The 23,801-nt window shown below is 44.1% G+C and overlaps 1 protein-coding gene across 2 annotated transcripts in view; it reads left to right on the forward strand.

Moving 5' to 3' along the window:
* DYRK4 (dual specificity tyrosine phosphorylation regulated kinase 4) overlaps positions 1-23,801 on the forward strand; it is an 827,849-nt gene that overhangs the window by 620,361 nt on the left and 183,687 nt on the right. For both annotated transcript variants that reach the window (XM_085652599.1, XM_085652598.1), the window contains exon 10: positions 17,111-17,171. In XM_085652599.1, the coding sequence (XP_085508725.1) occupies positions 17,111-17,171 (61 nt within the window). The remainder of the gene's footprint in view (positions 1-17,110; positions 17,172-23,801) is intronic.

Consider the following 23,801-nt stretch of genomic DNA (forward strand, 5'->3'; position numbering starts at 1 on the left):
AAATATTTAAATTACCTGTACTATTTTTTATGCGGTAAAGTCTAGTAGGAATAACTCAGTCAAAATAAGAGGCAGAATCCGTGGTATTAGAGGTTCTGAAAAGGACTTTATTCCTTACAAAGGAATTATGGTTCGAACCAGGCAATCATATTCCATCACCACGAAGGTTCAGGAAGGGATAGGCAATACATTATTGACAAGTAATAATATATATACGAAAAGCATTGCATTAAGACAGATGCAGGAGGCGTAACAGCTGATAATACAGATAAGAATACACATACGTAATGAAAATAGGCGTAATAATAGGCGTATACTAGAAACGTCATTTAAAATGATGTCACAAGTGGGTGGATCCATAAGAGAATCCTGCAGTGTCAGCAGAAATATTTGGCAGAGATGCGCGCGCAGCCGCATGACGTGTGATTGACGTGCAACTAGAGGGTGAAGGGGAATTGACATTTAGCTCTACATGTGGAGACAGAAGTCTGGGGGGTCAGGTCAACCTAATCCCAAATCGTATCTAATATCTTTGTTTAAGGAACTGTTTTATCCAAAAGGAAAGGTCTCTCGGACGGAATCTATTCTATACTGACTGTTAGTGCATGTACAAGCGTCTATGTGTCTACATGAGATGCGAGGGGGCAGGAATCTTCCATGGTAACAGGGGCTATGAATTACTTGCATAAAGACAGCGAGGCCGGGCCCTTTGCTCGGTAGCTGGAAGGATGTTTACCTAAACTACTAGACAGGAATGCATTGGATGAGGAGCGGAGCAGATAACTTGAAGGCTGAATACAGTTTTTGGCAGGCAACAGGCCGCGTCAGGCACCGTTAGCCGCGCAGGGAGTAGGACAAAGTTCATGGATACGGATGCAGGTCCAGGCTGGAGCATTTCAGAGGCAGAAGCAGGAAAAGGCTTGATGGCAGAATTCAGGGCCTACTCGCCTGAACTGTAAAACGTGAAAAGTGAACCATATAAAGTCGGTGGCCAATCATACTTAGGAATGGAATATTCGACCCATTCATGGCGGATCTGAAAGAGGACATGTTGACGTTGGACGCACATGTATTTGCGTCTTCATAGCTGGAACTGGAGGGAACATACATGTACTTGTAGCATGTACATGGAGCCGTTGGGGTCTAAGATAGGGGACACAATTGACCATAAAAATTCATATTTCCTCACTGTTTGTGGGATTTTGTTATCCTAGGAGGCTTAGAAGTATTGGGCCTCAAGTCCTTGGCACCACAGAAATTAAAACTATTTATGACCCTAATATAGCGATAAGTGCAGTCAAAATTGCCTCATACCCATTGCACTGTGTTTCCCACACAAGCACTCATTACCAGCTGGGTGGACTACAGCAACACTCTCTATGCCGAAATCTCCAAACACCCACTACACAAGACACCAGACCATCAAGAACTCTGCCGCAAGACTCATACTTGTCCTCCCACGCTGCACTCACATTACACAGTACTTCACTGGCTTGTCATTCACATGCACAGTCGATTCAAACTTCTGACGCACACAAACAAAGCCCTACACAGCACAGGACCAGAATACCTTAACAGCCGCATACACTTTCACCAGCCCACCAGACACCTATGTTGTGTCTCACTCGCCCAGATTCACTGCATCCACAAAAGCAATACTGGCAGACTCTCATTCTTCTACACCACACCAAATACATGGAACGACATCTCTCAACACATCAGAGACTTCTTCTTACTTCTTGAGTTCCATAAGAAGCTGAAGACCTGGCCCTCTTATAAGCTCCTTGCGGACCACACACCCACACCCCTGCCCAAGCGCCTGAATACCCTCTAAAATGATTAGTGCACTATACAAATCAACAATTAATATAAAAGTTTAAAGTATGCAGTAACGTGCTTTTAGGGAGGATTGTAAGGGATCTATGGGTAATGATGGGGAAGTGTATTATTACCCATGTATTAATTAAATCCCGGTGTATTAATTATTTAGATTTTAAATTAATAAGAATTTTAAGTGATAGAAATAATTGGGTATATTGATTTAAAAAAACCTTAATATTTATGTTTTAGGTACAGTATAAAAGAGATACAGGGGTAATGAGTGGGGAAGTGTATTATTTCTCAGGTATTACTTAAAATATCTTTGTATTAAATATTTAAATGTGATTAATATTAATTTTAATTAAAATAATTAATTGTGATAATTAAGTAAAAAATCATAATAAAAGTTGCAGGAAATATAGGAGTAATGGGTGGGGAAGTGTATGAATACCAAGGTATACATTAAAATACTTGGGCATTAATTATAGTCTGTAATGGGAAATTATAAAAATGTTATTAAAGACACTAACTTTTAATGTTCCACTTTGTCATAGTTAAAAAATATTTACCGATTTTTCAAATGATTAAAGATTAACATAGCAATACAAAAATATAATAAAAATGCAACAATATTTGAAGCCATTAATCAATTTTATTTAATGGAGTTTAGAAAAAGAAAAATATATACAAATTTTAGTATTGACAAAAAATTTGATTTATTTTAATGTGTTTAGTATTTTTAAACTCACCGTAAACCGGCCGTAGCACAAGCTCCCATAGGGAAATGGGAGGTTGTGTTAATCCCTGCCCCTCAAGGTGCCTGCCACATAGTGCAGGGATTAACAGGGTGTCACTCGGCCCGCAACCGAAGGCCACAGGGAAAAGGAGGCCCTGCAAGGGGCCCCAAAACTCGCTTTCCAGCAGGCTTTCCATGTCGGAAAGCCCGACATGGAAAGCCAGTCAGAAACCGAGCATCATAATCCCGAAGGCGGAAATGCCTTCCTATGGGATTACAGGCCGGTTTCCGACTGGTCTAAAGACTCCTGGAGCCTATTGGAATCCAGCCGGAATGACCGTCCGGTTTCAGTTCTGACCAGCTGTATTGTAATCAGCTGGTCGAAATTGAAACCGACGATCTCGATCATAAGGCCTCCGACATAAGGTCAGAGGCTTTACAACCGAGATCGTAATAAGCCCCTTTATTGTAATGAGAGAGGAAGGGAGCTAATTAGATCTTAAGTGAGGTTTTAATTTATATAATGTTACTTTTAAGCAGTTTTACATCCCCATGCAGGTTATCTTTCTACGCACACATCAGGCCTGTTGTTATAATTTGCTCACTCCGCACCGGCAGAACTCAGCCGGTCAGAGTCTCTCCCTACCTGTCGGAACCAACAGAAACCACCTGTGGCATGCCCCAGGGATCCTCCCTCAGCCCCACCCTCTTCAACATCTATATAGCCCCCCTCACAACCATTGTCAGGAACCACAGACTCAACATCATCTTGTATGCCGACGACACCCAGCTCATCCTGTCCCTCATCAATGAACCCAAGACCACCAAACACAACTTCCAAGAAGGGATGAAAGCCGTCACCACCTAGATGTAGAACAGCTGCTTGAAACTCAACTCAGATAAAACAGAAGTCCTCTTCCTCGCTCCACCCCCTCTGCATGAGATGACTCCTGGTGGCCTCCCGCCCTCAGAAATCTCCCCACCCCGATGGACCACGCACGAAACCTCTGCATCATACTAGACTCATCGCTCACAATGAACCACCAGATCAATACCGTCTCCTCGACCTGCTTCTACACCCTCTGCATGCTTTGAAAGACATTCAGATGGATCCCTTCCAAATCCAGAAAAGCTGTCACACACGCTGTCATCAGCAGCAGACTGGACTACAGCAACACCCTCTATGCCAGAGTCAACAAGAAACTCCTTTGCAAACTCCAGAATATCCAGAACGCCGCAGCCAGACTGATCCTCGACATCCCCTGCTGCAGTCTCATCACCCAACACCTCCACGACCTCCACTGGCTCCCAGTCAAAAGAAGAAGAACCTTCATACTCCTCACCCATGCATACAAGGCCCTCCACAACACCGGACCAATATACCTGAACAACTATCAAAAGACACCTCAGATCAGCCAACCTCACTCTGGCCTCCATCCCACACATCCACAGGACCAGGACAGGAGGAAGGTCCGTCTCCTACCTAGCAGCCAAGGCCTGGAACGACCTCCCCATCCACCTCCAGCAAGCCCCCACACTGACTCTATTCAGGAAGGACCTAAAGACCTGGCTCTTTGGATGACTCTAGCACACAAAGGAGCCGCCCCCTTCCCAGCGTCTTGAGACCCTCACGGGTGAGTAGTTGCGCTTTAAAAACCCTGATTGATTGATTGAATATTTAATTTTAGGCTTAAAAAGAAGAATAAACAAATATAAAGTACTTCTTTATAAATCCAAACAAAAAAAATAACTTAATTTTCCTTGTTTTGTTTGTTGGTCGTTTACTTTTAATTAAGAAAACAATGATCAGGAAAAGAGAATTCTGTATCTATGGATGGAAATGACATTTTTATGGCTATTAGATTACTTTTTTAGATAAACTCAAACTTTTTTGTGATGTTTGGACCCTTTTCGGAGAGGTTTAAGGTGCATCCAAGAAAGCATTTTAGCTATTGCTTTGTATTTTTACCACTTTTATATTTGTTTCGATTTTGGATAGTAATTATATTTTGTTAGCAGCTCCCTTTGCCCAAAAGCAATGCCGGATCCTGCAGGAGTCTGGGGCCAGCAGGGACCGCGGGGCATTGGGGCTACCCCCTGCGGTTCCCAATGTTGAGGCCAGGCCCCGGCCCCGGGGCCAGAAGTGGCCCAGAGAAGGGTGGCCCCCGTTCCGTAATAAAATGCAAAAAATATATATAAAGAGGCTAAGCCCCGGGGCCAATAATGGCCTCAGGAGGGGGGTCGCGCTTCCCCCTCCTTTTAAAGGAAATTTTAAAAAGCCAAAAATATGTGGCCATGCCCCAGGGGATGTGGTCCCCGGGGCCAAAATCGCCTTGGGAAGGGGGTCGCGCAGACTGCTTCTTGTTTTTCTTTTTAAGTATATAATGTCTCAGGCCCAGGGGAATGGGGTCCCCAGGGCCCACAAAATATTAAGAGAAGAAGGGCCACACTGCCCCCCTTATACCAAAAATAAAAAAAGAAAAGCCGGCATCTTGCCGGAGGCCCCACCTCCTCCCTGCATGACTCTGCAAACGCGCCTTCTGGCGCGTTCTAAGTAGGGGGATTAAGTCCCCTTGAATCCTGAGGGTCCCTGGGCACCAACTAGCCCACCAGGTACCTCCAGTAAGCCTCACACAGTGGGATTGCTGATAGGTGGTCCGAGGCCAGTCTCCTTTTTACACAACCTCTCCTTCCCCCCCTCTGGGTACTTCGCATGTTGCATTGTGGGCTTCATTCATTTCTTTTGTAGTGGGAGTGGGAATGGAAAGTATGGTTCCTATAACCTTGTCAGATGTAGAAGGAACAAAGCACTTCGGTGCTGCTTCAAACCCTGTTGGCTTGCACCGAGAGGAAAATTGTCTTGCAGGAAGTGTAAATAATGGGGCATTTAGAGCCTCAATGATCAAACTTCTACCGGGCAAAACTATTTGCTCTGAGGGCTAAGGAACCCTTTTGGGAGCCCTTGTTAGGCTATTCCCAAAGGATGTGCCTAGAACAGATCCCTGTGTAGTCTTACTTGGATTTTATTTTGATAGTAAATCTACCCCGGTGAACAGAAGCTCTATCCTAAATTCATTTTTGGAGATTGGAGATTTAAAGTTCGTGAAAAGTAGTGACACTAAAAATATGGCTATCCATTCATTGGCACCGACCCCCTGCTCTAGAATTACCTTTGGCTCACTGCCTATTGCAAATTTGGTGGTTCAAAACTGCGATTATTTTTTAAAAAGGGGGAGTGGAGTGCCGATCACTTGGAGGTCCGGATCAACAACTGAATATCTCCAATATAGATCAGCCATTGGTGGTTGCGGCAGTGAAGCTTGATAATGTTTGTTCGCAGGGTAATCCCAAAGATATAGTTGTCTCACTAGGGAAGGGGGACGTGTAATCAAAATTGTGGAGGGTCCCGCAGTCCATTTGCGAGTAGTTGAGTCTTAGGATGATCATCTTAAGTGGAGCTGGGGGGCAGGTTTCTTAAATACCACCAACTTCCCTTCACTTGAAAATAATGAGTTATTGAGGTATCTCTGTGGGCTTGTTCCATCATGGAACATGGCTGGGTTGGGTCAAGATGAGATAAAATTAGAAATCTCTCAATGCCTTAAATGGCTACAAGAAACCTGGGCATGTACAGAGTTTACTTCCACTGGTTATTTTTTATTCTCTTGTAATACAAGGCATCCTTAAATGGGTCATGCCACTGGGGAGATGACTATTTTACTTAAGAACAGGGTCAGTTGGAACCAGAATGTTTTCATTCATTCCTCTAATTTATGTCTTTGTTTAAACTGGCTTTCCTGGATGTGTGAGGTTGTCCTTTTTTCTATTAGCAATTATGTGCATTCCCCTTTGGAAATCATCTGATTATTTGATGAGCTTACTCTTTGCTTTTTTTCATGACATTAGTGTCACAGAAGACTTTTCTTGGGTAATAATAATGAGTGCCCTAAATGCCAAGGTATCTAATTCTGCCTCTTCAACCTTTGATAATTTTGAAAAGGAAAAAGTCTGGTCTATTTTGGAGATCCACCTTCCAGAAAGAATTAGAACAGATAAGTGCGGCTTCTTATTACTTGAAACCTTGGAAAAATATGATTTGGTCATCTTAGATGGAAGAGCTCCAGTGGAAAACAATTCTGCTTACACCTTTCAATCATTTTCTACTCAGAGTTTACTTGATTATGTGAGTATCTTATCAGATGTTTGGGGCCTGGGAGAAACTTACTGGATTTCCAACTGATATAAGTGATCACAGTTTAGTAGGTACATCTGTGCCCTTTAATCGGCAGGTATTAGTCGTGGGTATTTATCCCGAGCAAGATCAGCTTGAATAAATCGAACAGCCATACTTTCTGGACGGCTAAGAATATTGTGATTCTAAGTACTAAGATTAATAGAGTCAGCGCAAGTTTGAAGGAATCATTTAGGGTTGACTTTATATCTATATACAAATCCCATATGGAAGAGTTCCATAAATTGGGTTCTAGGAACAAACGCCCCCAGCAGCCAAAAAAGGGTAATCTTAAATTGAAGTCTTTAAATCAGGAAATTAATTTCCTATAAAGAAGACAGTATTTGTCATTCTCCTCGATAAGAAAGCACAAACTTGTAAGATGTCAGCTCAAAGCTCCAGAGTATTGGTGGGAATGTGATGTTAAATGGATCAATTTAAGGGAGGCCACAAATTCTGGGGACTCAGGGAAATACTGGTATTTGATCGCCAAATGTTGTTATGACAGGGTTAATGCATTTGCAATTCCTATACCAGAAAATGTTTGGGTGAGATATATTACCAAGCTATATTCAAGCAATATTGAGGTAAATAACTCTGTGTCGCTTCCTGTCGCTTCCTGTAGATGAAGAGGTGATGGTGCTCCTTTAGCAGTTTAAATCATAGATTTTATAAAGAATGCCATAACGTCTGGGGCATTGGGGCTTAATAGGGTTTCCATTACAACTATTAAAAAGGAGGCTGTATCTTGGGGATCCTTTTTTGGGCTGCCCTTTGACCATTGTTACCATTCTGGGAAAATCCATTCATCTTGGAAAGGTAGCAGTATTGTATCGCTGTATAAAAAGGACCCTAAATCTTCCCACGCAAGCTTTAGACAGGTAGCACTGCTTGATGCGACTGGCAAACTTTTTGCCAGAAGTATAGTATGTCATTTACAACAATGGGCTCAAGATCATCGTATTAATACTCCGGAACAAGCTGGCTTTAAGAGGACCCATAGAACTCTTGACAATATAGCTGTCCTTCAAGCGTCAATTGAAAAATACCCACTCTCCCAGTGTATGCCTGTATACACTGGGTTTGTTGACTTCTCCACAGCGTTGGATAGAGTTGATCGTCAAACGCTGTGGAGAAAGCTTTCTTCACTGGGTGTTCCGAACCACCTTTTATTGCTTATTATGGAATTGCATTCTGACACTTGATGTCAAATTTTGATGGGTGGGATGCTGGGCCTTTCCCATAGCGTGAAAACGCAAAATGGTCTTAAGCAGGGTTTTTTGCTGGTCCCTCTGTTGTTCTCCCTGTACATCTGTGATATTCCTGGTACTTTGAGTCAAGTGAAGGACGAGCCCCCAAAATTGGTATGTTGTCCATTAGTTCCTTACTATATGCTGACGATGTAGCCATTATGGACTTGAGTTCGATTGGCTTGCAACCTCATCTCTCAGCCTTGATGAAGTATGCAGAAGCCCACTTTCTGAAAATAAATATTTCTAAAAGCAAAATCTTGCTCTTTCGTAAAAATGTTGCAAGAATAATGGGCCCGATTCACAGAACTAACTTAAGACAAAATCCTAAACTTACTACCATTTCGGTATTCACAGAAGGCACTTACTCATTTTGGTATTCACAGAAGGCATTTACTCATTTCGGTATTTGCAGAAGTTAGGAGTCCTAACTTTAGGACTCCTAAATGCCTTCTGTGAATACCGAAAGTCTTAAAATTAGGATTTTTCTCAGTTTAGTAGTAGTAAAGTTAGGAGTCCTAACTTTAGGACTCCTAAACTGAGAAAAATCCTAATTTTAAGACTTTCGGTATTCACAGAAGGCATTTAGGAGTCCTAAAGTTAGGACTCCTAACTTCTGTGAATACCGAAGTGAGTAAGTGTCTTCTGTGAATACCAAAATAAGCAAGTGCCTTCTGTGAATACGAAAATGGTAGTAAGTTTAGGATTTTGTCTGAAGTTAGTTCTGTGAATCGGGCCCTAAGTGTTTAACTGGTATTTAGGTATGGCTAAATTAGAATAAGTGGACTCGTGTCTTTATCTTGGTACAGTCTTTTCTAAGAGTGGGTGGGATAATGATCATATAAATCTGTGTTCGAGCTGTGCATGCTCCCAGGCAAACGCCCTTAAGAGATCTTATAAAAACCTGTGGGAGACGCCATTTTGGACATGTCCTGTCTGTTTATAGAGTCAAAATCCCCCCTCACTATGCTATGCTTGTGAAGTGCTGGACTTAAAGCTCTAGCACTTTTTCGAGGGTATTGAAGGACACATTTTCTGCCTGATATGCAAATTAAACACGCTTTCAGCTCTTTGTTGGGAGTTTGGCTTACTTTCATCTTATTACTTCTCTGTGCCCGCTGTTTTGAGATGGGGTAACTCGCTCTTGTGTGGAGAGGATGGGACACTGGGGGCAGCCCTGAAGTCTGAAAATGTTCTCTTGAAAAAGAAAAGAGCGCTCTCTATAGATCCTCTGAGCGGGCTAAGGACATTTTGGTGCTTGATCTGAATGTGGACTCTTCTTTGCCCAAGTCCGCTCTAAAGTGCTACATAAAAAGCCCTCTGTTTAATATAAGTCTGGACAGAGATATTATCCTATGTCAGCGTAACCGAGTGGTTTTGAAGAGTAATTTGGGGAATAAACCTCAGCCTTATTTAATTTGGAATCTCCCTCATGGATTCAGAACACTTGCCCTGTTTATTGAGAATGGATTTGCTTCCCTAGTGTGCCTTTACTGGCATAAGGGATAATATACCGAAAGAGAAGAGAATGTGCGAGTTGAGACAGTTATACATCCAAGATCTCGATCATGAAATCTTTGTCAGTCCGGTATTACAGACGGCATACGTTCCGCATTGGAGGTTTTTAATGTTTCCACCTAACTAAATGTTCTGTAGAAAGGTCTATCAATTCTTCAAATACTTTTTAAGCCTTTAATAGCAATTGTGATTGTATTTTCTGGCTGGTGTATTCTGTATGTTCTGTATTTTGCAACTGTCTCTCTTTTAGGCCTCTACGTTTTAGATTCATTTTTATATTGAATCTATATTTAAAAATGTAATATTTGCACATTTCATGTTGCACTGTGCATGAAATCTCCATTTAGGTCACTGCTGTGCAGTCAACATTACATTTTGGAGGCCTTGTTTCTTAGATTTATCTTAAAAGTCGAATTCACAAAATTGTAATGTCATACTTATGAATTGTTATGTATGTAAGGGTTTGGAAGAACGATTTATTTTAAAGCTGATTTTTGTAATATATATTATGCTCTGTGGCTTTTTTTTCTTTTATTGTTGGTATTTGGCATGTGGACCTCTGCCGGAGTTCCTTTTCATAAAAAATGTACTTGACTTGGATAGCTTTGTTGTCTGTCAATGTGGTCTGCTTCTGGTTCAATGACTTTCCTCCCTAATCTTGTGTTTGTCCTGCCCAATAACATTTCGATCTCACAGTGCTCCGACTGGATGAGTTGTATCGTTCCACTACATACATGGTGATATTTAGGGGCATATTCTCAAGGACCTATCGCCGAGTTAGCTGCACTTTATCGCCACCAAAGTGGCGATAAATTCTCAAGCTGGTGCTAACAGCCGATATCACCAGTATTCTGGCGACAGCAGCCGCCAAAAACATCGCCACAGATGACACCGGCAACTAACGCTAATGAGATGCAGAGTAGGCATTCCCGTGCAAAAAGCAGCGACAACACTACTTTGCAAAATTCTCAACGACCAGCCAGATCGACGATAAGTTAACAAAACATGCAATAAGGCGCCTTCACAGCAGGGATTTAACACCTGCTCTTACCTGGTGCTAATTCAGACGACAACCTGCACCATGAAAGGGAGCCCAGCCCAGAGCCACACCTGCAGAACGACAGATGCCATGGAGCCACTGATCCTGCAGCTCAGAGCCCCAAGAGGGCCACAACACCCACCCCCACCAACCCCAGTCCCGCATGCCCCCCCCAGACCTTGCCCCCCCTCAGACCACCACAGAGGCAGCGCAGACAAAGACAGCGGACCTTCAGAAAACGCACCCGCCTCACAGACTTAAAACCAGAGGATGTGATTGTCCATTACAGGCTCAAAAGGACAACCATCCTACGCATCCTGACCATCATTGCCCACAGGCTGACGGTACCAACACGGCGGACAATCAACATCCCTTCGCAGACAAAGCTGCTGGCTATGCTGCACATTTTGGCCTCTGGGACCTTCCAACCAACAACTGCCAGAGTCGGAGGAGTTTTACAGCTAGCCCCATCAAAGTTTCCCACACCTGTCTTGGATGCCATCACCAGCTTGGTACCCCCGTAACTTCACTTCCCACAAACAATGCAGGAACAGCTGGAAACCAAGCAAGGCTTCTACACCATAGCTGCCTTCCCGCACGTGTTGGGGGCAATCGACTGCACACATGTACTCCTTGTGCCCCCTGCCGCCACTGCACACCGCTGCACCGCTGCACACCGCAACAGGAAGCACACACATTTCATCGATGTCCAGGCAATAGTGGACCACCGCGGACTCTTCACCAATGTCGTCACCAACTACCCAGGCAGTGTGCATGATTCCTTCATCTTCCGACAGTCCATCATCAACCAGCGCTTTGAGGCTGGCACCGATGGGAATGCAGTACTCGTTGGTAAGTGCCAAATGGGCACACCACACACCTCAACTCCACAATCATGCACCCCACAACTCTGGGAATGCACACGTTACAAACTCACACACAACATGCCAAACAACATGCCCACATACCAGTCACGACAGCACAACTTACTGTGGTGACCTGGGCAAGTCATGTACATGAGCCATCAACGGAATGGCACCTCAGCCACACAATAGCAGAATGTGGGGAGAGATGGGAACCATGCATGTGCGAAGAAGGCAAGTGACCCATGAATGAGAATGTGCACAATGCCAAGTGTGGCGTGGATGTGCTGGACAGACTGCAGTATGCAGACCACAGACATGCCCATGTCGACATATACTGCTGGTGTTTGGAATGTAGTGAACAGTGGACGCAACCATGTTACCCCAGGCAATAGGGAAGAGCGTGGAAAGTAGCTCATTACGCCACCCCCCTGTAAGCGTGAGCGGAGTGGACTGGCCCGGCGTATGCCAGGCCAGTGTAGGGGTGTGAATAAAAAGGCCGTAGCTCTGGGCGTGGCTCTCTTCTGGAATGGCCAATGTGTCTGCCAGGATGGCACCTCCCAGCCCGCCATGAGGCCGACGCCGTGAGCGGCGGTGCCTGCGACCATGTGTGCCTGCTGCACCCAAGGCCACAGGTCCCCAGACCCGTCTTGGCTGCACCTGCGCAATCAGGCCACACTGCTCACCTTCCGACACCGGCGTGTGTCAAAGAGGGCTCACGGCATGCCAGTGCAAGCTCCAAGCCCGAGGCTTGCGACCTTGGCAGCCTCCTCAGACCATTGCTGTCCTCCCCGAGACAGGCCCGCTGCACTCCTTTCTCGTTGACGTACTCCACCGGCCTACACAGCGGTCGAGTAGGTCACACACTTAGAACTGAGTCTTGATTATGCAATGGGTACACACTTTATGGCAGATTTTATATCATGTACTCCCTTTGATGTGGTGCCACCAACTCATAGCATCAGAACAACACCTGTCTGTGGTCCCTTGCTGACTACTGCCTTTGGCCAACACAGCGGTCGAGTAGGTCACACACCTTGAACTGAGTTTTGATTTCTGTATGGCAGAGTTCATATCATTGTACGCAAGGAGAGAAGTAAAAGGAAGATGTTGTTCTGTCCGGAGGAAAAAAGGATCCTCGTTACGGAGGTGATCAAATACTACCAACAATTGCACTGGTGCCACTAACTCTGTGCATCACAAGCCAACGATACGTGGCTGTGGGCCCATGCTGACCACTGCTTCCGGCCTACACTGCGGTCCAGTAGGTCAAACATTTGGATCTGAGCCTTGATTTATTTATGGCAGAGTTTATATAATTGTTTAGGCCTCATCACAGACTGCATCCCCTTTCAGCCCTGATGCCACTGACTCTGTGCCCCGAAATTCGTGGACACTCTCTGGTTGAACTTTGGTGGCATCTGAGTCTATGGCCTGGGGATTGTCTTCCTCATCATGTATCTGATACTGACTTGGTGGTAAAGAGGAGTCTGTAGCATTCTACTCCTCCATTTACCTGTTTCAGCTTGCTTCTGCCCACTGCATCATGCCCTGGAAGGACACCTTCCACTGTCCCCCGAAACACTCTGCGACATTCACCTTCGACATCAACGAGGACCCGCTCAGCTCATGTGGCCCTACCTCAGTGCACCACAAGTCATCGTCCCGTACTGGTGTGCCTGTGCCGGCCGCAGTGCATCCCGGGCCACTAACTCTGTGCAGCTCAAGTAATGGACCCTGTCTGATTGACTATTAGATGGCCTCTGTGTTGATGGCATGGGGCTCATCAACGCCAAGTGTCTGTGGCGCTGTGCTGTCCACTGGCTCCGGCCTCAACTGCGGTCCACTAGGGCTTACACATCAAATTGAGTCCTGACCTGCCCGGACGACGCATCACTGCAGGATGCATGCGCCACCACCGCCAGGACCACCTCCAACCAACAACTGCCAGAGTCATAAGAGTCTTACAGCCAGACTATCCGAGTTGCTCACACATGTCTTGGATGCCATCATCAGCTTGGTACCCTGCTCAGCTCTTCAGGTGCCACCAACTCAGTGCATCACAACTCATGGACCCTTTCCAATAGATCTTTTTTGATGTGGAAAGCTCACGCAACAATGTCACCTCAGGCAGTGGGGAAGACCTGGGACGATGATGGGGAAGATGTTGCTGGTGTGCGGAGGGGTGAAGGCACGGACAATGAGAGGGCAGGAGGCAATAACCAGAAGGCAGCAATGCAGACTGGAGGCGGTAGTCCAGCTACACACCAGGAGCTATGGATGAGGTACGTGCTGTGGACTGCGGATGCAACTATGTCACCTCAGACAGTGGGGAAGACCTTGGACGATGATGGGGACGATGTGGCAGGTGTAACACACCCTACTGCAGCTGCAGCAGGAATATCCCGAAGGGGCACAATCTTGGGCAATTTCTTCACGTGAGCGCGATCAGCTCTGGTGCCCCTATCTCAGTGCACTGTGACTCGCTGACCCTTCTAATTGGATATTGGGTGACCTCTGTACTTGCTCCGGCTACCAACATGATGCTTCACAGTTGTTTGTGTTATGTTGGTGTTTTCTGTTTCCACTTTAATGGTGAACACTGTTCAAGTTGTTGCCAGCACCAATCACTCCCTGAGGGCTGGCTCACACTCACCCCACATCCATCCAGCAAAGGTGTCACTGGTCAGGTGTCCCTGGTAATATAGAGTGGCCGTGCACACTTGCCCTTAGCCAGTTCAACTGTCTATCAAAGTGTCCGTGTGCTCATTACGTATGCATGATGGCCCCGGGCCCTACCACATTACATTGTGCGTTGTACAGCAGATGCAACCATGTCAACCCAGGCAGTGGGTAAGACCTTGTACATGTAGCTTTGTCTTCCCTCCATCATACGTAAGAGGAGTGGACTGGGCCGGCGTACGCAAGTCCAGCCTAGGGGTCTGAATTATTGTCCCGGGGCTCTGGGCGTGGTTCAGTACTGGAAATGTGCAAATGTGTGTGGCTATGTCACAGTGTGTGTGTCCGTTGGTGAGTGTAAGTGGTCCCTGATGGGAATTAGACACCCACGTATGTAATCGAGTTCGGCTGCCATGAGTTTGAACCCCACCCACACCTGTTCAGCCACCTCCTTCTGGCAGTCTGACACCTGGCCGTGGAATGCGATGTTTGCTTCTGTGAGGTGCTGGAAGCCATCCGTGGTGGTGTGTGCTTCCTGCTGTGTGGTCTGTGTAGGGGGTGGGGTCTCCTGGATGCAGCTGGGCTGCCCTGCTCCTGGAGGTGGGTTGCCTAAGATGTCCATGAGCTGTTGTAGGGCATCGGTGTCAAAGGTGTGGAGGTCCTCTTCATCATCACTGATAAGTTGTTTGGTCTGCTCTGCAGGAGGTGTTGATTGTCCCTCTGCTATGTGAAGGGGCGATGCATTTTCACATTGTGTTGACATGTATGTTGACGCATTGTTCATGTTTGCCTCGGGACTGCATAACAATGTACATTGCGACTGTTTGGGAGTAGCTGACTATTTGTTGCAGAACAGTGGACGTTTGAACTACATCACGGATGTGAGATTGTACGCGTACATTTTCATCTCACAGTTTCCTGCAATGCCAGATGTGATTGGCCAGTTTCCATGCACAGGCGGAATCAGTTGTGCCGTCTGTTCTGTCGTGGGAGTGTTGCACTTTGTACCACATTGTCGTCAATATTGATGTGCTGTTATTGCTATGTGTGTGTGCTGCATTGTGGGTGAGTTGCCCCTTCTGCTCAGATTTGGCTGCCCCTTATCCCTTTCGGGCGGTGTGCCTTTGACTTCTGTGCTTCTACAGTGCTGGGACTCTTGGGGATGGTTTGTCCGCAGATGCTTTGTTGCGTCAGGGGTTGTTTGTGCACGTGGATGTGTCGGAGTGTGGTCTGCTCCTTTCTGGATGTGGACCTCACTCAGCCACCTCAGTGTCGTGGCGTGCACAATGTCATGATGATTGGACTGCAGACATGCTAATTGTCGTGTAGTGTCACTTGCATTGTCGGTGTGCCTCACGAATACGATTCTTTGCTGGGTTTTGCATGTGTGCATGTGTAGGTTGTGATATTGGTGATGTGTGGGGTGGGACCCCTTTGGGCACGTTGTGGACGGGGGCCTACTTGGTGTTTGTATGTGTGCTGCAGTGTGCCACGGGTGTCAGGGACATGATCCAGAGTCATTGTGGGTGTTCAGTGAGCTCTGCTTAATTGTGCATGTGTGCCATTGTGCCTATCTCCCCCGTCCCCCTAGTACCTGGTCGGTACTCACTCTGTTGATGTTGTGTCAGGTCATGTTGAGCAGTGTCCGGTGCCACAACTCCTGGCACCGTATCCCGGCAGCTGACTGTGGCCACCATTTTCTCCAGGTCATCCTGGTGTGCCGCTGGATCCCCACCTCCAATCTGCACTTCTGCTTTCATGTTGGCATCGAGTTTCTTATTGGTTTTGGCCTTCACATCCTTCCAGCGCCTCTTGACCTCTTCCATTGTCCTCCTCAACACTACATCTGCATTCACATTGGATGTGACTAAGAGTTGTTGATAGTGTTCTATCACCTCCTTGACGCTGATCCCGTTTTCCTGCGGACTGAACCGCGTCTTCCTCTTCCTGGTCACCTTGGCCTTCCCCGACTCCGAGGTTCCTTGCTGGTCATCTGTAGGGTTTGTGGGATTCGTGTTCTCCTCTGCATTTGGTCCGGGTGCATCTATGGTGCTATGCAGTTTATTTGTTTTTGTATTTGTTTTACACTGCTTTTATAGTGCATTTACCCGCATGAGGCGCGGGGATTGCAGGCCTGACGCTGGTTATCGCTGAGTTTTGTTTAGCAATTTGGGACATCGCAACTTTTTTCGCGATGGTGTTTCGCATTTTTTCGGCGTCGCGTTGATTTTAACGCGGTCATTTGGCGTGTTATCGTGAGACTATTGCATGGTGCCACCGTGTTGAGAATACGTTAACAGAGCGTTATTTTCCCGCCATAGACTGCGATGTGCAAAGTTGCGTTAAGCAAATTTTGCGATAGTTATCACACGTTCTTGAGAATATCCCTCTTAGTGTATATTTCCCTTCTTATTAAACTCTCTTTCCATCTCTCGCTCACCCCACCTCCTCACCTTTTCTGTGTTGAAATATTTTTTTTTATCTCACCCAGTTTTCCAATACTGCACGCCCCACACTCCATAATGATATGTGTGTTCAGATAAATTTAGTTTTATTTTGTGATTTTTTTACAACAGCTTTGTGCTTTATGCTCACTTTTGACTTCTTCAATTTAATGTGCCATTCTAACAAGGTCGCCTGCCATCTGTAGCATGGTAAATTAAAGATAGCTGCCTATGTCACGACTCATGCACACACGTCGCAACGCACACATATACATGCGTTGTAACTCACACCTGTGCGTTGACAGTTATCAGCTATCTTGAAATGGGTTTACGTTAAAGAAAATCCCATTGCACATTTTCAGCCATTTTTGCGCCTGCATACAAAGCCAATAGCTTGGTCTCTTATTTCCGAGGCATGATGGTTTTGTCAGTGCTTTCTTTTACTTACTTTGTTATTGTAAATTAAAGTTTGCAAGCTTATATGATTGTTTATTATTTATTTACATACACATATGTATTTATATTTGAGGTTTTGGGACTCCCACCTGCCAGTTTTCTCAAAGCTGCACCAAGAAGAAAAGCATTCTTTGGTATGTATTGCTCAATTAATGTTTGTAATTGACTTTTGTAATGTACCTTACTGGTTGCTGCTATAATCATATTAAATTACATAGGAGCATTCCTATTCTACTGCTTACATTAAGTTTCTCGACCTTGCCGTGATTTCTGCTACCTTTGCCCAGACACTTCCTTCTACCCTTTTTCATGTTTATTTTATTTCTTTGTATAGCGCACACTGCTGAACTCAGTTGCATGTTGTTGCTTCACAAGCGTCTAGGGCTAGAAACAAGGTAGAGTTTACAAGTGCTGGCCTCGGCCCTGATGACGTGAAAAATTAGCAGCAAGAACAATAATCATTTTTACAAAGCGAATTTGAACAGCATATTCATGGTTGCAACAATACAGAAGTCACAGCTAGTAAGAATAGGTATTTTCAAGCAGGAGTGTGTAACCAATCAGATCCTAGAATCATAGCACCTGCGATGCCGACTTCTTGGGAGTAAACGTAACTCTATAAAGTTTACAGAGCAAGGCCATGATGTACAAAGCCATTTTGGGGACTCAAAGCCTACGATTCACAAAATTAAAAGGCACAATATGCATCCACTGTTTACGAATGCACATTTTGTACATCAGGCCTCAGGTGCTTAACGCTTTCCAGCATGAATTTAGTAGAAAGTGTTGCATAGCTTGCGAGTAGAAGCCTGCATCTCTGAAGCTAGTTCACACTACTTAAACTTAACTTACCCAAACTGGAAACATTTTTCTGTGTAAGTACAGGGCAATTTGACATGTAGATTACACACTGATCAATTATTGCCTATCTTCGTTTAACAACAAATAAAAATATTGAGGTTTTTTCTCTCCACTTCCCAGGCCCTCCAGTTGGTGCTTTAATAACTCCCTTCTCCTTGACCCGCTTTTTTCTTCCTCTTTCATCACTTTTGCTAATGAGTTTTTTTTATCTAAACAGTGATCCCAACTCCCCCCTCATATATTATGGGACTCCTTTAAGGCCATAGCAAGAGGTTTTATTATAGACTTTGTCTCCAAAAAAGAAACGTTTCCTTCAGCAGCAGAAAACTACCCTAGCTCATATTAAAGCCTGTCCGGATGGTTTTTCAATTGAATTTTATTTGCATTTCTCTAACCTATTACTCCCTAAGCTTAGATCTTTTTCATTCGTTTTTTCTCTCTGGTAAGACAGACAACACTTTTCAGGATGCCACCATCTGTCTCAAACATAAAAAAGGCCAGGACCCTATGTTTTGTAAAAATTATTTTACAATTTTCCTGGTCAATGTAGACTACAAATTATTTGCCAAAAATCTTGCTTTACGTCTAGACCCTCTTATACCTCACTTGGTGGGTAAAAAACATGTGGCTTTGTAAAAGGTAGATTAACTTCAGATAACTCTCGTCTCTTTCTTAACGTTTTGAACAAAATCCCTTCCCTTTCCACTTCTTTAGCGGCCATTTCTGTCGAGGCTGAAAAAGCATTTGATAGGGTTGATTGGTCCTTTTTATTTGCTTTTTTGAAGTGACATGGTTTTGGTCCCAAGTACATTTCACTTATTTCTTTATTGTATTCTGCCCCCAGAGCCTCGGTGTTGATTAATGGCAGAGTTCCTTCTTATTTTCCTCTTCAACGTGGAGTCAGTCAAGGCTGCCCTCTCTCCTCCCTTCTCTTTACCTTAGCTCTCGAGCCCTTCTTATCCTCAATTTGCAATAATGCTTCTATATCTGGTTTCTCATATGGCGAGCAACATTTAAAGTTTTCCGCTTATGCGGATGACATCCTACTTTTTATTTCTGATCCCGAAACTTCTATTCCCCCCTTGTTACATGAATTCAGTTCATTCTCCCTTGTTTCAGGCTATAAAATCAATTCAGATAAAACAGAAATCCTCCCTCTCACAAAATGTTGTCTTCCACATTCCTTTTCTTCCACCGGTTTTGCATGGAATAGTTCCAAAATCAAATATTTAGGTATGTGGTTCTCTAATTCCATTGTCTCTTCTATTAAATTAAATATGACTGAGACCCACTCCCGGATTGACAAACTACTCTCCTCTTGGAATCCTCTATTTCTTTCATGGTGGGGTCGGGTAGACTCAATCAAGATGATGATTACTCCTATACTGATTTATGCTTTGTCCATGCTTCCTGTCCATATTCCTGCCTGTTATTTTAAAAAGATTGATTCTCGTCTTTCTAAATTTCTCTGGAAAAACAAAAAAGCCAGGATCTCCTTATCCTTTCTTCGCAAGGCAAAATCTAATGGGGTTGTAAATTTTCCCGATTTCTGCATTTATCATAAATCCTTTTGCCTCCGTCAGGCCTCGAAATTCCTTCTTCCCGAACCTTCCCCTTTTACCCCTATGGCTTTCTTTTGAACGCGCTTTGCTATTACCCTTCTCTTTAAAGGAAGTTCTAGACTTTTCTGCCAAAACCCCTCACACCTCTTTCCCCTTGTTTAAGCACACCTGCTAAAGCCTTTGACCCAACCAACATTTATTTCAAGAGAATCCTTTTTAGAATCTCCAATTTGGCACAACTCCCTTATTACTATTAATGATAGATCCATCTTTTGGAAATCCTGGAGATTAAAAGGGATTATCTGGGTTAGGCACCTATTTGATGGCTTGTCTCCGTGCTCATTTCCCCAATTTCCGGCTACCTTCCATTGTCCCTGTTCCTTCCTTCAAAAATGTTCTATTCTAATGGTGGTTATTCTTGATACCTTCTACTCTCTTCCCTTTCTCCCTCCACTCTCCGACCAAAACTCCCTTCTCACAATTCTCCTTTCTCTTCCCAAGGCTTCTCTTATTTATAAATTCTTCTTAGCTCCTAATCCTGATCGTACTAAAAACCAAAATAGAACGTGCATGGGAATTAGACCTGGGTTGTGAATGGACCATCAACTTTTGGGACAAACTCTGGCCTTGCTCTCTCAAAATCTCTCGCTCTGCTTCTCTCACCCAATCTATGTTTTTCCTTTACCATAGACTGTACTTCACCCCTACTTCTATTGCCAGATTTGCTCAAGTTACTGATACAAATTGCTGGACCTGTGGCTCTTCTGGTGCTGATCTCACACATCTTCTCTCCCTCTGACCTTCAGTTTCTCACTTTTGGGGCAAAATCTGGTCCTACATTTCTCGCATGTTTAATATTCTCACTCCTTACTTTATTCCTCTTCTTTTCTCCGGGACCCTATCTGATTCCCTAAATCTTCCCATTCACACACGGTCTTTTTGACCGTATGTTAGCTTTGGCTTTTCAGCACATAACTCTTAATTGGAAAACTCTTACAAAGCTCTCTGTCCAACATTGGTGGAATAGTCTCTGCCATTTTCACCAACTTGATGTTGCTTTCGCTTCCTCTTGCAAGCCGATGGTTAATAGAGAACTCTTTTGGTTGCCACTTACTACTTACCTAGACAAACTAGCCTTAACAGATTATTCTCGTTTGAAAGCGGAAAAGGTCAACCCTTCCTCAACATTTATTTCCGCTGTTCTTTTTCTTTATACCCTTGTTGGCTTCTCTATTTATTAACTATATTATAATTATTGTTTGTATTCCTTTGTAGATATGCAATATCACAGTTGATCAATTTACTAGAATGTCTCCTTTCCCTTCCCCCTCTCTCCCCGTCCCCTTTCCCCCCCTTACTTCCTTATAAATCTTAAACAGCTTTCTTTTTTCGTCCCATGCTAGCCATTTTACTTGTTATCTATATTTCAATATACCATTCTCTGTATTGCTGGCCTTTTATATTCTCTGTTATTATTCAAATTAAACTTTTTAAACATAAAAAAAGACCATGCATACAGGCTTTGGATCTTTGCTGCCAGTCCCTGCACGCCACACTTTATTCCCGGCCCCAGGAGGGGCACTGACACCATAAAAGCCTGAACGCGGTCCCGCAGCGCGGGATGCCTGCGGGGCGTACCCGGGTGTGGCCTGGGCGAAGACCGGCCCAAGACGGGTCTGTCTTAGCCCGTCATAGACCGGTAGAGCTGGGCGGGCCACGGCTCTTTACTTTGCGATCAAAGGTACTGTGATTTTGTGACTGTGGGATAAGATCTACACCACTTTTTAGAAGGAGAACATTTTATAACATTTAAGTCTTTGTTGATATCTGCCTCCTTCTTATAGGAAAAGATCTTGTGGTTTACAAGTTATATTATCTAACTAAGTAGTTTGGATAATATCAATTTTGAGACAGCTAATTCTTTCCAGGTCGTCTATGAACTGTGATTGAATATATATACTTTGTGTGTAACCATTGTCATGGGGAAGAGAAAAGCACCTAGTACCCAGAACAAAAAGCAACCTAAATCAGGGGAGCACTCACGTCAGACTCTACTTAGCTATTTAACGGAAGCCATGGGTGCCATTGAGCAGCAAATTATAACTGTAGAGGAGTCCTTGAATACGGGAAACTCAGGTTTGGGTGGAGGCACATCAGCAGATAACACTGTACAGGGGAGTTCTGTGCTGCCCATCGAAGTCCCCAAAAGTCCGTTAGGCATAATCGGCTGCATTGTAAATATATCAGAGCACATACCAGGAAGTGACCAGGAGGATGACACCCAACCACTGACTAAGCATTCCAGAAATCTGGACATTCTTCCCCCTATAATAGGGGATATAGGTTCAAAGGTCAGGGGGCCACTCTTAAAGTATGAAAAAAGGCCCCTAAAAATGATAAGTCTTCATCAACACATAAATTAGATAGTTGGGAAAAATCTATAGTTAGTTCCAATGCACATAAACAGAACGAAGTGCGAAAGATAAAAGCCAAATTGGAAACCTTAGACATCTTTCTTAGAGAAACTCTGATTAACTTACCATCTAGAATCGGCAAAATGGAAGAAGCATTAACCAAAAGCCTAGATAAATCCCAGATTCGTGTCCAGAAGTCAAATGCTGTACAAGCGAGTAATCAGGACCGACATACCAACAGCACGCAACGTCATACCACTCACCCTGCCCCTGACAGTAACAAGGAATCAACACACATATTACATAATATAGCCCAACAAATCTGTATTACTAATCGTGAGGACCCCTGTACAAATTCTCTAGTTTCGGATATGCCCATGCATTCTTCAGGTTCTAACGGTATCAATAACGCTAGTACCCAGAATGACAATGAGGGAGAGTGGTAAAAAATACATCTGGACTTACCACCAGCTGCCACACCCGACGTTGTGGTGTTAGCTAATGTTCCGAGATTACAAACTGGGATGGCTGAATCATGGGAGATCCTAAGGAATAAATCATTACATTGGCTAGGTGTGAGGACTAGCCTAACTGAGAGGCTATTTGACGAATTTAAGATGGCCAGGAGAGTAAACTGGGTAGGCAGAGGACGAAACAACTTGACTGGGGATTGCGTGGTGCTGACTTTCAAAACCCCGCAATTAGTAAAACGGATTCTAAAGAAGAGGTGGAAATCATACCATTTCGTGGCAGGGTGTTAATTTAGTTCCATTAGGTTACTTCTATCAACCTATGCATAATAATAATGTTATCAAATACAGGGAACTTCAAACCCAGAGCCAAATGTGTCAGTTTAATGTTCCAACTCTTAACCACTTCGAGACTCTTACTAATCTCAAATCAGTCGATTGACCACAAACGGTGGAACCCCCTCAGATTTTAGTATCCAGTTGAACGGGCGTTTCTCCTAGTGAGGGACCTCCAATCCTACAACCCAGTAATGTAAAACTCCTCCCACAAGGTATTGCTATTGCAGTAGATGCAGAGACAGTAAATGATTTAGTTGTTAATATTTCGGCTGTTTCTATTCTACCCCCTATTATACAAGCTGACACTATATCAACTGACACAAATAGCGGGAGGGGGAATGACTGTGGTAAAGAACGGAAGGATAAATGTCAGTTCTTGTTTTGGAACACTGCTGGACTAAAATATAAGGTGACTAACACTCTTTGGATCGAGTTTGTGAGCAATTTTGATATTCTTGGTCTGCAAGAAACTTGGGTGGTGGATCCTATCCACATAAGTGGCTATAAAACCCTCAAAACGCCAGCAATTCCATCACCACATGGCAGGGCAAAAGGGGGGCTCTGCACATATATTTCAAACTACCTGGATATAGGGATAATTGTACTAAACGTTATTGAACGGTATTATCAAATTATCAGCCTCTATATTGCTCAAGCATTCTGCATGGACTTACTAAACTTTTATAATAACGCTACACCGGAGTTGTTTGAGGTAATATTGAGATCTATGAGTCGTCATCTACATAATTTACAGACTCATTCGACTAACGATGTATTTGTTATTTGCGGTGGGGACTTTAATTCTTCCCTATGCCAATATACTAACAAAGAGGTTTGTGGTATATCCTATGAGAAAGGTTTTAGTTTCTCGCATTTTCCTCATACACTGTACGGCGACCTTTTGAATGATATTATGTTCACATTTGATTTAGGTTTTGCTAATAATTTGTGTTCACCTTTGGTTCCTTTCTGTCCAACTTTTAACGGCCGAGGTACTTCCTCCACCATAGACTTTATACTATCATCAAGCAGATATTCCTCACGTGTTAAGGACCTTAATACTCATGAGATTGCTCTGAGCGACCACTTTTCCTTAAGTGTAGATGTGGTGATGCATA

Source organism: Triturus cristatus, chromosome 4_1 (genome assembly GCF_964204655.1).
Source record: "Triturus cristatus chromosome 4_1, aTriCri1.1, whole genome shotgun sequence".
In the NCBI taxonomy this organism is placed as follows: domain Eukaryota; kingdom Metazoa; phylum Chordata; class Amphibia; order Caudata; family Salamandridae; genus Triturus; species Triturus cristatus.